This window comes from Salmo trutta, chromosome 36, assembly GCF_901001165.1.
Source record: "Salmo trutta chromosome 36, fSalTru1.1, whole genome shotgun sequence".
In the NCBI taxonomy this organism is placed as follows: Eukaryota; Metazoa; Chordata; class Actinopteri; order Salmoniformes; family Salmonidae; genus Salmo; species Salmo trutta.
In genome coordinates this window covers 10584359-10599414 of record NC_042992.1, presented here as the reverse complement: position 1 = coordinate 10599414, position 15056 = coordinate 10584359, and the positions used below count along the sequence as shown (strand labels likewise).

The following is a 15056-nucleotide window of genomic DNA, read 5'->3' as shown; positions in this document are numbered from 1 at the left end:
CGCTCCTCCTTCATTTGGAGGAGGTGGTGAATTTATTAATGCGATACCCTGTGATGAAAATAGATGCTTCATCCTCCTCCTATCTAAAGTCAGGTTGAAGTCAGTTGTTGAGTTTAGTTAGGATGAAATCCTTTAACTACACTGAACAAAAATATAAACGCAACATGTAAAGTGTTGGTCCCATGTTTCATGAGCTGAAATAAAATATTTCAGAAATTTTCCATACGCACAAAAAGCTTATTTCTCTCAAATTGTGTGCACAAATTTGTTTACATCCCTGTTAGTGAGCATTTCTCCTTTGCCAACATAATCCATCCACCTTACATATGTGGCATAGCAAGAATATCAAGAAGCTGATTACACTGCATGATCATTACACAGGTGCACTTTGTGCTGGGGACAATACAAGGCCACTAAAATATGCAGTTTTGTCACACAACACAATGCCACAGATGGCTCAAGTTTTGAGGGAGCATGCAATTTTTATGCTGACTGCAGCAATGTCCACCAGAGCTGTTGCCAGAGAATTGTTTGTTAATTTCTCTACCATAAGCCGCCTCCAACGTCGTATTAGAGAATTTGGCAGTACGTCCAACCGGCCTCACAACCACAGACACGTGTATGGCGTTGTGTGGACGAGCGGTTTGCTGATGTCAACGCGAGTAGAATGCCCCATGGTGGCAGTGGGGTTATAGTATGGGCAGGCATAAGCTACGAACAACAAACACAATTGCATTTTATTGATGGCAATTTGAATCCACAGAGACACCATGACGAGATCCTGAGGCCCATTATCGTGCCATTCATCTGCCGCCATCACCTCATGCTTCAGCATGATAATGCACAGCCCCATGTCGCAAGGACTTGTACACAATCCCTGGAAGCTGAAAATATCCCAGTTCTTCCATGGCCTGCATACTCACCAGACATGCCACCCGTTGAGCATGTTTGGGATGCTCTGGATCGACATGTGCAACAGCGTGTTCTAGTTCCCACCAATATCCAGCAACTTCACACAACCATTGAAGAGAAGTGGGAAAACATTTCACAGGCCACAATCAACATGCTGATCAACTCCATGCGAATGAGATGTGTTGTGTGCTGCTTGAGGCAAATGATGGCCACACCAGATACTGACTGGTTTTCTGATCCACGCCTTTTTTTTAAGGTGTCTGTGACCAACAGATGCATATCTGTATTACCAGTCATGTGAAATCCATACATTAGGGCCTAATGAATTCATTTCAATTGACTGATTTCCTTATATGAACTGTAACTCAGTAAAATCTTTGAAATTGTTGTGTTGCATTTATATTTGTGTTCAATATATTCAACCGTCTAACAAGGGAACCTTAGCTCATTGACTTCCTTTTCTGTGAGAAGGGGAAGCCTGTGTGCCTGTGAACACCCCTGAAAATTGCCATTTCAAAAGTTTAGTTCACGATCTCACTGGATGATGATGAGGTATGAGACCAGAGTGTGTGAACTGTGAAGTGCATCTATTTCAGTTCCCCTAAATGAGTGTGCGATGCTCATCCAGCCAGTCCTAAAGAGGCCCATTATGGTTAATCAGTACCTCTTGGGTTGAACCAAAGGAGACTATGAATATGACGAGCCTTTTTCCCAGATACTGGTTCACTCTTGGGTGTGATGTGGCTGGGTCTTCCTTGTTATTTTGTTGATTATTAACTGGCTGGGTCTTCCTTGTTATTTTGTTGATTATTAACTTGAGATAGTAGTGCCATAGCCTCTTTAATGGGAATACCAACACTTTTTCATAAAATACTTTTTTAATATTTGGAAAAGTCACACTAATGTCTTATGTGAAATGAATGTGATCCCATGTGATCACACATGAAATAGAGTGTACCCATTCATTATAACGGTTTATTTGTCTAATAACACACTCTGGTTGATGGCTGAAAATCTCGTAAAGAAGATCTGGGAACTTGTAATGTAACTAAGTACTGCCATCTACTGGTTGGAGAGGGAACAATGTAGAGAAAGCATTCACAGTAAGATTTTGGCAGATACCATTGCAGGTTTCAATTTTGGATAGACTATATTTTCAGCCAGCCTTTTATCATGCAGACGTATGAATAAGACGTGTTACTGTTAAGTAAAGGGCCATTTACCGCTTTACCATTTAAATAAATAATTGTATACCAATGAAATATGCTATAGACCAGAGAGTGTATGTGTCTGCATTGATAAATCAATTTTAAGATTTCACTGCAGTCCTATTTGTTACTTTGTGGTTAGGTCACGCACGGAACATTAGCCTTATATATTGTGGTGAAATGATGTTTAATTTACTTTCAACGTTTATTTCCATTAAGTTGAGCCTATTATTAGCCTGCCTGCCTCCCTGATGCCTTTTCAGCACCATGGACAAGAGCTATTAGGAGCGGTTCAGCTCTGCCAAGCCTTTTTCGCGGGCGGCACCCTAAAACAACAGAGGGGCAACAACCACCCCGTCTCCTTTAATAGGGGCGACTGAACACTCCAATACAAAGGGACATTAGAGGAAAAAGCGACCGTCTCTTGATTTGGGGATGCGCGTCAGGGACCACCGTAGCCAATCTGCTTGAGCACGTAGACGCTGGTAATTCACGAGCCCCCTTGCTGTCTCGCGCAGTGCTGTCTTTCCCCACATAGCAGTGTTCTTGCTGACTCAGTGCCTTACAGCAGTGCTCCCTATTCTCTCCACGCACGGACCAGAAACTGCGACGCACGCTCCCTCCAGTAGCCTAGCCCACTTCTTTCACCACCAACGCCGCACAAACCGACAGACATGGCTAAAACAGCAATTGGTAAGCTAACGGTTTACCGTTATTTGTCTGTGTTTTTGGGGACGGGTTCATAGGCACAGAGCTGTGGGTGGTGGTTTTGCTTGACTGTGTGTGAGGATGCTGCCTGTGTGAGATAACAGCGGCGAAACCTTGGCACAAAAGACTGCCAAGCATTGAATCAAGGGAGCGGTCAAAGTCTGTCGCATGTCAAACAATATTTTTGTTTTCTACTTGTGAGTGGTGCAATCATCTTGCTTTTTTGTCTTCCTTGAGCCTGAACTGCATGCATTCGTTTTTGTTTTATTCCTATATCAACAGGGTCGGATGATGATAGTGGGCTACACTTTATGATTAAATAGCCTATCACAATAATATTTTATTATAGACAGATTCAATCTCCAATTTTACAGTGTGCATAAAGCGAATAAATAGCCTAGATTGAAGAAATCCAATGGCACATTTGCGATAGGTTATTCGAACGCGATAGGGAATCCTGGCGGCCGCCCCTGCCGCTGTAGCCCCCGACACATGCTCATACAGCAGCATAATGCAGACAGACCGACCGCACCCAACATCCAGGTCTCCCTCTCATCATGAGCGCAGAGCAGCTCTTCAAGGCTCTAAATGAATCTAACCCGTTACAAATCCTATTATAGAGACTGGACTAGCGTTTATTAGAATGTTATGCTCAATCCATTTGAATGATGAGAGGAATTATTGAGAATAAATGAATATTTGTTCGTGCATTTTATATCCAAGCTAAAGCTGTCAGGTGAATAATTACGAATTGCAATGAAAATGAATGGATGGAAGTTGAAATGTGGCATCATATTCCAGCAATTTCATGCCTGGTCTTGATATCATTTGTATTGCATGGGCTGGGCCTGATATGCTTATACTGTATGTGCATCTATTATATTGCTGCGCCAGTCACAATAAATGTTTAAAGACATTTTCGAGTTTAAAGTGTGAAAGCCTATCCAAGATTCTGTATTGCGTAATGGAGCACATTCATGCGCATTTAGGGCCCTTTTGAGTGAGGCCCGTCTCTATGGTGACGGTCAAGGGGTTACTTTTATTCTGGATGAATATGTCGGTGATGGATAGATGCGCCTGCAGACAGACAGCAATACGTGGAAGTGTGTCAGGTCCGGACGTCTGTCTGCATCAGCAGACTGGTTCATCATGATCCTGGCCTGGCCGCGTCGATGTTATGTTTTTTTTTTTAAATGATTCAGTTGTAGACTTACACAGGGCGAGTTGGGTGGGCCAAACACCCCGGGGTACATCATCGTCATAGACGTTGTCAGTGGGCACAAGGGCAGGCAGGTCTGCTGGCAGGACCTGTGTACCATATTATAAATAACAATGACTGTAATAGAAATGGACATTAATATGAGATTATGTACAGTCTGGGATCAATGCACCTTTTGCAGGGGGGCAAACAGACAGACAGGAAGACAGACAGACAGGAAGACAGACAGACAGATAGGCAGACAGACAGACAGACAGACAGACAGGAAGACAGACAGACAGACAGACAGACAGACAGACAGACAGACAGGAAGACAGATAGACATGCAGGCAGACAGGAAGACAGACAGACAGATAGACATGCAGGCAGACAGGAAGACAGGATATTCTCCCAATTGCATATAGCTGCAGGCCTATTGACCACCAGCCAAAATTCATGCTCTCGGCCCACTTGGCTTCTGATTTGTCTAGGGACATCAAACATGCTTACATTAAAATACAGATCCTCAGATCTGTTAACATAACACATCCAATAACATAACAGATCCTCATTCATTTCTAATATATATTATAGAGATGTAATAAATATTCTCAGATCCTGATTATTAGGTTGTGTGTGTAGGGTACAGCTTACGGTCTGATCTGTCAGGCAAGCCCATGAGTTAGGTGTGGCCACCAGATTTCTCCTCTCCAGTCTTTGTGTTCAGGGGCCAAAGCTTTCTGGGAGAATGGCGCCACCCAGAGTTCGTCATGCACAGCCTCTGCAGTGTCACTGAGTGCATCCCTAAACCAGTTCTGCCAGACTCACTCTTGTGCCTGTTGTTGCCATTGAGCTGTATTCATCACTTCTCAAGACCGATCGATCGATAGTTGGAGGAGAAAATGTATACGACTGAAGCAAAAGATGAAATCCAATATCCCAGCCAGAGAGGAGAGGCTATCGTTAGGAACCTGATGAATGCACCTTAATTAAACTAGTCATTATACCCTAATATATGTCCAGGTCTATAGGGAACATTAGTCTTTGGGTGTGGTATGAAACATAGAAACCGTTTAGGCTCAGGCGTGTTAGGCCTCTTGTCTGCATTTCAGTGTTCAACAATGCATACTAATGTCTGAAACCTCCCTGGTTGGTAATATTCTCCACCTACCATCCCACTCAGTAGCCCATTTTCACTGTAACCCCTCATGAATGCTGTAATTAAAGGCTGGGTTGTAAACTAACTGATGAGCTTTATCCACCACACGCACACTCTCTCTCTCACACACACACAAACACACACACACACACACACACACACACACACACACACACACACACACACACAGACACACACACACACACACACACACACACACAGACACACACACACACACACGCACAGACACACACACACACACAGACACACACACACACACAGACACACACGCACAGACACACACACACACACACGCACAGACACACACACAGACACACACGCACAGACACACACACACACACACACACAGTGCAGTCAGGCTGCTGTTTGGGCTTATTGGGCTCTGGAAACCTGTAAAGCCCCAGTATTGACGGGAACAACAGGACAGTATTGAGTTGGGGTGGAGGGACGGAACAACAGGACAGTATTGGGTTGGGGTGGAGGGACGGGGGACAACAGGACAGTATTGAGTTGGGGTGGAGGGACGGGGGACAACAGGACAGTATTGAGTTGGGGTGGAGGGACGGGGGACAACAGGACAGTATTGAGTTGGGGTGGAGGAACGGGGGACAACAGGACAGTATTGAGTTGGGGTGGAGGAACGGGGGACAACAGGACAGTATTGGGTTGGGGTGGAGGGACGGGGGACAACAGGACAGTGTTGGGTTGGGGTGGAGGGACGGGGGACAACAGGACAGAATTGAGTTGGGGTGGAGGGACGGGGGACAACAGGACAGTGTTGGGTTGGGGTGGAGGGACGGGGGACAACAGGACAGTATTGAGTTGGGGTGGAGGGACGGGGACAACAGGACAGGATTGGGTTGGGGTGGAGGGACGTGGGACAACAGGACAGTGTTGGGTTGGGGTGGAGGGACGGGGGACAACAGGACAGTGTTGGGTTGGGGTGGAGGGACGGGGGACAACAGGACAGTATTGAGTTGGGGTGGAGGGACGGGGACAACAGGACAGTATTGGGTTGGGGTGGAGGGACGGGGGACAACAGGACAGTATTGAGTTGGGGTGGAGGGACGGGGGACAACAGGACAGTATTGGGTTGGGGTGGAGGGACGGGGGACAACAGGACAGTATTGGGTTGGGGTGGAGGGACGGGGGACAACAGGACAGTGTTGGGTTGGGGTGGAGGGACGGGGGACAACAGGACAGTATTGAGTTGGGGTGGAGGGACGGGGACAACAGGACAGTATTGGGTTGGGGTGGAGGAACGGGGGACAACAGGACAGTATTGAGTTGGGGTGGAGGGACGGGGGACAACAGGACAGTGTTGGGTTGGGGTGGAGGGTTGGGGGACAACAGGACAGTATTGAGTTGGGGTCTCATGCTAAAGGATTACAACAGGAAGCATGGTAACTGCCTCTGTTTCCGTGGTGAGGGGGAGATCTCCGTGGGAATAGAAGAGGATGCTCAGTGTAAAACTTGCTGAAAAGATGACAAAATTATTTCTCTTCATGATTAATACACAGTAGAATTGTGTGTTTTTAGTGCATCCTAATAGAATAACAATGTTTAGTTTAGAATTGGGTCAAACCATTGAACAAATGAATTTAATATACATATATTTTCCAGTATAACTCTGTTGACAACTTTCCCTAAACACCAAAACACACAGCTGGCCAACGTGAGAGCAGGCTGACAGCTACCAGCCACTGTTATCTTCTGACCTGCTCAATAAGCACTTAACCTGCATTATCTGCTCCACTGAACCACCAATTGTTCACATCACAGACATCACTGACGCGCTGAGTCGTCCTGAAGGGAAAATGGCTGCTGCCTGTGGTTCTCAGCACGCACATGCATTCACTTGTATGCACACAAACACACACACACACACGCCTACACACACTTCCACCATCCACCAGTAGAGATGGTCTGGTCCAGTAATTACAAATTAAAATCCCCTCCACCGCTCCACTGAAGGCAGCAGCCTCCATTTGCCTTCCCTGAGGACCCTCGATCCCTGTGGGAGTCAGCCAGCCCAAATCAGCCCTCAACTCCTCCTCTTCACATCCCCCTTTTCCCCTTTCTTTTTCTCCTCAATGGGAGGGGTTAAGCCAGTCCCCCTTTTCTCCTCCTCCTCCACGTCTTCTGGAAAGGAGGGGTTAAGCCAGTCCCCCTTTCCTCCTCCTCCCCCACGTCTTCTGGAAAGGAGGGGTTAACCCAGTCCCCCTTTTCTCCTCCTCCTCCACGTCTTCTGGAAAGGAGGGGTTAATACGCCTATCAAAGAGAGCTAACCCAGTCCTCCTCTCTGCTCTCTCCTCTCATTCTCTTCCCTCTCTTCTAGGAGGGGTTAACAAGCCCATTGGAGAGTCAGAGAGATAACGCTACATGTAAGAGTTCATGCTCCGTGGCGTCTGCTCGGCTGAGAGCTGCCTGTTGTGGCAGACGGATAGAGACAGGGAGAGGAGAGGGGTTGTCTGGTGCTGCAGCAGCACCACTGCTGTAGGTGCTAGAATACACTTCATTCGAACAGACAGAAAGACAGGGAGATGGTTTGGCCGGGTGGGCAACAGCTACACTTCTCTCTTCCATGTCCAACTGTAAATCTTAGAGCTTTACTTTTCTCAGTGTTGACTCCCAGCCAGGGACATCAGTCAGGGGTCAATGTAGCACATTTCAGCCCTGCAGCCCACAGCGTGTGATGGATGATGGATCATATAAGCTGGGTTCTACTTGGCACGTCGAGGTGCCCGACAGTACACTGTGCCTTCAGACACTGTACTGTACACGATAAACAGCAGCCAGGAGAGGTAGAGGACATATCCAGACTGTATGTTGCAGTACAATATGATGGAGTAGATGTCTTCTTTCTGCTGGCTCCCTGATGGGATGCTACAGTAGGTTCACGCCACACTTTGGGTGCCAAGAACAGCTCTGTAGCATTCTAACCTGGAATCACTATTGATTCACTTAAAAGTCATGATGGCAGAACAATTCAGTTTGGATTCCGGAACAGGCTAGTAGCTTTCAGCAACATCAGCCATAATCAGTATGCCTGCAGGTGCTTTCCCTGCTGTTAAATGGCTGTTGGATGTTACCAGTACTAGCGACAGACTCTGCTAGCTAAGTGAATAAATAATAGGCTAAAATGAAATGCATAGCTGATGATGAATGAATCCTGTGGGGAGGTGGTCGACCGTTGTGGGGAATGAATCCTGTGGGGAGGTGGTCGACCGTTGTGGAGAATGAATCCTGTGGGGAGGTGGTCGACCGCTGTGGACAATGAATCCTGTGGGGAGGTGGTCGACCGTTGTGGAGAATGAATCCTGTGGGGAGGTGGTCGACCGTTGTGGAGAATGAATCCTGTGGGGAGATGGTCGACCGTTGTGGAGAATGAATCCTGTGGGGAGGTGGTCGACCGTTGTGGAGAATGAATCCTGTGGGGAGGTGGTCGACCGCTGTGGAGAATGAATCCTGTGGGGAGATGGTCGACCGTTGTGGGGAATGAATCCTGTGGGGAGGTGGTCGACCGTTGTGGAGAATGAATCCTGTGGGGAGGTGGTCGACCGCTGTGGACAATGAATCCTGTGGGGAGGTGGTCGACCGCTGTGGAGAATGAATCCTGTGGGGAGATGGTCGACCGTTGTGGGGAATGAATCCTGTGGGGAGGTGGCCGACCGTTGTGGAGAATGAATCCTGTGGGGAGGTGGTCGACCGCTGTGGACAATGAATCCTGTGGGGAGGTGGTCGACCGCTGTGGAGAATGAATCCTGTGGGGAGGTGGTCGACCGCTGTGGAGAATGAATCCTGTGGAGAGGTGGTCGACCGCTGTGGAGAATGAATCCTGTGGAGAGGTGGTCGACCGCTGTGGAGAATGAATCCTGTGGGGAGGTGGTCGACCGCTGTGGAGAATGAATCCTGTGGGGAGATGGTTGACCGCTGTGGAGATCAGAGCATAGGAGGACACAGCACACACACACACACACACACACACACACACACATTCATCCCACTTCCCTTCACAGTCTGCACAAACAAAGCCCAATAAAATGGGGCTTAGAAACCTCAAGCTGATTCTTCTCACCAGACTAGACCGCCTTTGATCATACGTTCTTTTATTTGTAAGGATTTGCTGAATATTTATTTTCCTAAACATCTAACGATGGCAATGCCATGTGAGATGATAATTTATGAGGATGAGAAAGTAGGTTAACGGTCTGTCTGTCTGTCTGTCTCTGTGTGTGTGTGTTCTCCACAGCGTACAAAGAGAAGATGAAGGAGATGTCTGTCCTGTCTCTCCTCTGCTCCTGCCTGTATCCAGAGACACGCAAGAACCTGGTGGGAGAGTTCCAAGGTAAACAGAAATGTCACCTGACTTTTTAAAAATGTTTCTTTCAACTTACAGCAAAGGCAACCAACAGGCAATTTAAAAAAAAGTGAAAGTTTGTTTTGCGGTAATATTATCACTACAAAAGCAGGATTTAGTATTTCCCTCTGTGGTTGTCCTCTGCCTGTCCCCTTCTTCTAGTAGCAGGCATGGAGGTGAAGCCCATCAACAAGCGTGCCTCTGGCCAGGCTTTCGAGGTGATCCTGAAGCCCCCCTCTCCGGTGTCGGACGCAGCCCACTGCGTCACCTCGCCTCCCAAGAAGGATGTCTCTCTGGAGGACATCCAGAAGAAGCTGGAGGCCGCTGAGGACCGGAGGAGAGTGAGTCCCTTTAGTATAAGCCGACAACTTAATTCAGTCACTGTATCACACTGAATCATGCTAGCATATGACACTTTATCCTATCCTTCTTAGCCTATACCTTGGCTTGGCTTAGACTGTTATACTTACTTACTAAGCAATGATCATATTCATCAGGCAAAGGAATGACACTAAAACCAACTCTTATCCTCTCGTTCCCACCTTGTATCTTGAATTATCCTGCATTCTACTCTATTCTGTTCTGTTCTATTCTGTTCTATTCTGTTCTATTCTGTTCTACTCTATTCTGTTCTATTCTATTCTGTTCTACTCTATTCTGTTCTATTCTGTTCTATTCTATTCTGTTCTATTCTGTTCTACTCTATTCTGTTCTATTCTATTCTGTTCTACTCTATTCTGTTCTACTCTATTCTGTTCTATTCTATTCTGTTCTACTCTATTCTGTTCTATTCTATTCTGTTCTACTCTATTCTGTTCTACTCTATTCTGTTCTACTCTATTCTGTTCTACTCTATTCTGTTCTACTCTATTCTGTTCTACTCTATTCTGTTCTACTCTATTCTGTTCTATTCTATTCTGTTCTACTCTATTCTGTTCTATTCTATTCTGTTCTATTCTATTCTGTTCTATTCTATTCTGTTCTACTCTATTCTGTTCTATTCTATTCTGTTCTACTCTATTCTGTTCTACTCTATTCTGTTCTATTCTATTCTGTTCTACTCTATTCTGTTCTATTCTATTCTGTTCTATTCTATTCTGTTCTATTCTATTCTGTTCTATTCTATTCTGTTCTATTCTATTCTGTTCTACTCTATTCTGTTATATTCTGTTCTACTCTATTCTGTTCTAATCTATTCTGTTCTACTCTATTCTGTTCTATTCTATTCTGTTCTATTCTATTCTGTTCTATTCTATTCTGTTCTATTATATTCTGTTCTACTCTATTCTGTTCTACTCTATTCTGTTCTATTATATTCTGTTCTATTCTACTTTTTTTTGATTATATTCTACTCTATTCTGTTCTACTCTATTCTGTTCTACTCTATTCTGTTCTACTCTATTCTGTTCTATTCTATTCTGTTCTACTCTATTCTGTTCTATTCTATTCTGTTCTACTCTATTCTGTTCTATTCTATTCTGTTCTACTCTATTCTGTTCTATTCTATTCTGTTATATTCTATTCTGTTCTACTCTATTCTGTTCTACTCTATTCTGTTCTATTCTATTCTGTTCTATTCTATTCTATTCTGTTCTACTCTATTCTGTTCTATTCTATTCTGTTCTATTCTATTCTGTTCTACTCTATTCTGTTCTATTCTATTCTGTTCTATTCTATTCTGTTCTACTCTATTCTGTTCTATTCTATTCTGTTCTACTCTATTCTGTTCTATTCTATTCTGTTCTACTCTATTCTGTTCTATTCTATTCTGTTCTATTCTATTCTGTTCTACTCTATTCTGTTCTATTCTATTCTGTTCTATTCTACTTTTTTTGGATTATATTCTACTCTATTCTGTTCTATTCTATTCTGTTCTACTCTATTCTGTTCTATTCTATTCTGTTCTATTCTATTCTGTTCTACTCTATTCTGTTCTATTCTATTCTGTTCTACTCTATTCTGTTCTATTCTGTTCTATTCTACTTTTTTTGGATTATATTCTACTCTATTCTATTCTATCACCGCTTCAGTCCCAGGAGGCCCAGGTTCTCAGGGCCCTGGCAGAAAAGCGGGAGCACGAGAGGGACGTGGTGATGAAGGCCATGGAGGAGAACAGCAACTTCAGCAAGATGGCAGAGGAGAAGTTGACCATGAAGATGGAGCAGATCAAGGAGAACCGCCAGGCCTACCTGGCCTCCATCATGGAGCGCCTGCAGGAGAAGGTGAGAGGAGACAGCAAGACCAGGGGAGTGGACAAGGGGTTGTGCAAGGTAGAAGGCTTTGATATTTTTCGGTAGGGGCTTCGGGCATCATTCATGGATGAAACACTGGCCATTGTAGTTGAATATGTCAGCTGAAAGGGGAGTGTAAATTGACAGACTTGAACCAGAGAGTCTCAGGGCAGGGTCAGTATTGAGAGGTTTCCAACATGGCAGCATCTCTCTCTGTGTTGTCCTCAGGAGAGGCATGCCCAGGTGGTGCGCAGGAACAAAGAGCTGAGGGAAGAGCTAACAGCGTGAGCAGGCGAGGGGCGCCACAAACCATCGTACCCCCCTACAGCCAACCTCCTGTACCCTGTACTCCTCCCTGCCCCCTCCCAAGGGACCCCCCTGACAACCCTACTTCTACAGCACCCCCAGCATCAGAAGACCCCTCCCCCCAGAGTGAGGAGGAGGACCCACCGGCACCGCACACCAACAGCATTTAGCAAATGGGGGATTGCAAAAAAAATTACCAAAATGTCGCCCACTTCTCCCTATAAAATAAAGTTTTTGCTCGATTTGAAATGCTGAAAAAAGAAAAGATGAAAAACCAACCAAGTTAAAGTGGTTATTGTTTTTTGTAAATACTTATTTTTTTGTTATATACAGTAGGATAGAACAGCAGAAGTATTGCAGTGTGCCATTTTAGCATTTTCTCTATCTATGGATGTACTTTAATTCATTTTTTTCTCAAACAACAATCGTTTGCAGTTTCTCTCGTACTATAAGGCTTCTGTGTTGTTGTGAGTTCGCCAGCTAGCCGACGTGCGTTTGTGCTGGTTATTTTCTGACCATGTCTGTTTCTGTGTCAGTCAGTCAATCAGTCAGTCAGTCAATCAGTCAGTCAGTCAGTGTGGGGATGATGATAATGCAGGCTGCTCATTGACTCCCGGGAGAGAGACTAGCTAGACTTCAGGAGAATACTATAGCTTTTATGAGACGATTCTCTCCTGTCTGTCTGTCTGATCTCCCACTCTCTTACATTCAGTAGTACATTCACACACACGCAAGCGCACACACACACACACACATACACAGACTGAGGAATTTGGCAAACATGACATGTCGTTTAAGAGGAGCTTGCTAAATTCTGTCAGTTGGACATTGTAGAAGTCACATGACATCCAGGGTTCATACCGTGATGTCACAGAGGGGTGTTATGGTCTTTTCTCGTTCCCAAGACCCACTGCGTCATCTGTCAATCACTCTCTCAGCATGTACTGTATGTACCATCTTAGACGTGTAGATAATGTAATCGTGCCTAGAATGCTACAAGCTCATATAGCAGTTAACGCATAAGCAACGGTAGATCACTAAGTACCATCCATGTCCTTAAATAGGCTAATGGGCCCTCGCATTTCTTTCATGTTGTGCCACAGAGGAACCAAGCCAAATGCTACTACGGAGGTTTCACTCTCTCTGGAGAATCATTCACTCTCTCTGGAGAATCATAGTTTGACTCTCTCACTATTGAGAATGAGTCATTGTACCGTCGTCTCAGTATTTAAACAGCTCTTAACTGGGTACGGCAAACTATGGCACAGGAGAACGAGTAGGTAACATGTAAGACATAAGAAAACAACCAACACACAGACATAAAATAACAGCTAGAAGATCTTGACATGACAATGGAAGACAAAGGGTGCATGCAAGTATATACAGGGCAGATATGTGTGTGTGCGTGAGAGAGTGTGTATGTTTCAGTAGCGGTGGGTGGATGTGCATGAGAGAGTGTGTATGTTTCAGTAGCGGTGGGTGGATGTGCATGAGAGAGTGTGTATGTTTCAGTAGCGGTGGGTGGATGTGCATGAGAGAGTGTGTATGTTTCAGTAGGGGTGGGTGGATGTGCATGAGAGAGTGTGTATGTTTCAGTAGGGGTGGGTGGATGTGCATGAGGGAGTGTGTGTGTTTCAGTAGGGGTGGGTGGATGTGCATGAGAGAGTGTGTATGTTTCAGTAGGGGTGGATGTGCGTGCGCGTGTGCTATTTCTCTGGTTTAGAGCTTAATTATACCAGCCAGGATGTTGGAGCTGTAAATCCAACCGTCCGTCACATACTAATGACATCACAGCGTCCTGTCTGCGACATCACAGCGTCCTGTCTGCGACATCACAGGGTCCTGTCTCTTACATCACACCGTCCTGTCTGCGACATCACAGGGTCCAGTCTGTGACATCACACCGTCCTGTCTGTGACATCACAGCGTCCTGTCTGTGGTGATGAATCTGGCTGTCTCTCTCTCTTCCTGTTTGTGTGTTTTCCCCCTCCACATATATCTTTGTGAGCAAGCTGTGGTAATTAAAGGTTTGGGGTTCTGTGAATGATATTGGCTTTGTTTGTTATTATTCTTGTTTGTTGTATTGCCTTTGAAAAAGACAAAAATCATTCAAAGGGCCTATAAAAAAAGTTGTTATATCTGTATTATTCTAGAATGTTTATTTCTGTCTCTGAATTAGTTTTGAGAAATAAAATAAAATATATGGAAGAGACAGGAGAATAGGTGATCTCCCACAGTTGTAGAGTCACATATGACCAGCAGGTGGTGGCAAAAGATCACAGTTGTAGAGTCACATATGACCAGCAGGTGGTGGCAAAAGATCACAGTTGGCAGTGCTGTAACAACTTGACCCCGTACAAGAAAGCAAATTATAGACTCCTCTTTGAATCTACGTATTTCTCCAAAGCTCAGTTGTCCTGAGTCTGCACAACTCTGCCAGGACCTAGAATCAGTGGAGACACTCAAGTTTTTTAATCCTAAGTCTCTTGACACATTCATGAAAATTGTCATGGCCTCTAAACCTGAATACTGGACCCTATTCCAACTAAACTACTGAAAGAGCTGCTTCCTGTGCTTGGCCCTCCTATGTTGAACATAATTAGCAGCTCCCTGTCCACCGGATGTGTACCAAACTCACTAAAAGTGGCAGTAATAAAGCCTCTCTTTAAAAAGACAAACCTTGACCCAGAAAATGTAAAACACTGTCGACCTACATCGAATCTCCCATTCCTCTCAACATTTTTTTAAAAAGCTGTTGAGCAGCAACCCACTGCCCTCCTAAAGACAAATAATGTATATGAAACGCTCCAGTCTGGTTTTAGACCCCATCATAGCACTGAGACTGCACTCTTGAACATGGTAAATTACCTTTTAATGGCGTCAGACCAAGGTTCTGCATCTGTCCTCGTGCTCCTAGACCTTAGTGCTGCTTTTGACACCATCGATCAACACA

The 15056-nt window shown here is 45.1% G+C and overlaps 1 protein-coding gene across 2 annotated transcripts; it reads left to right on the top strand.

Annotated features, from left to right (window-relative positions):
* The first annotated feature begins 2436 nt into the window (after positions 1–2436).
* Positions 2437–14232, top strand: LOC115175386 (stathmin-2). Of its 2 annotated transcripts, none has more exons than XM_029734621.1 (5): positions 2437–2813; positions 9459–9554; positions 9732–9907; positions 11597–11788; positions 12026–14232. In XM_029734621.1, exons 1-5 carry the CDS (start codon positions 2795–2797, stop codon positions 12083–12085), a joined length of 543 nt encoding a protein of 180 aa, XP_029590481.1. In that variant the 5' UTR covers positions 2437–2794; the 3' UTR covers positions 12086–14232. The 2 variants fall into 2 exon arrangements, with proteins under 2 accessions (XP_029590481.1, XP_029590480.1); XM_029734620.1 differs by having other exon boundaries at positions 2441–2813; positions 9729–9907.
* Positions 14233–15056: the final 824 nt, after the last annotated feature.

Bases quoted from the DNA above. Each gene is read 5' to 3' on its own strand.
- LOC115175386 (XM_029734620.1), top strand. The intron at 9,908-11,596 runs GTGAGTCCCTTT...TCACCGCTTCAG, and splicing joins CCGCTGAGGACCGGAGGAGA to TCCCAGGAGGCCCAGGTTCT. The intron at 11,789-12,025 runs GTGAGAGGAGAC...TGTTGTCCTCAG, and splicing joins TGGAGCGCCTGCAGGAGAAG to GAGAGGCATGCCCAGGTGGT.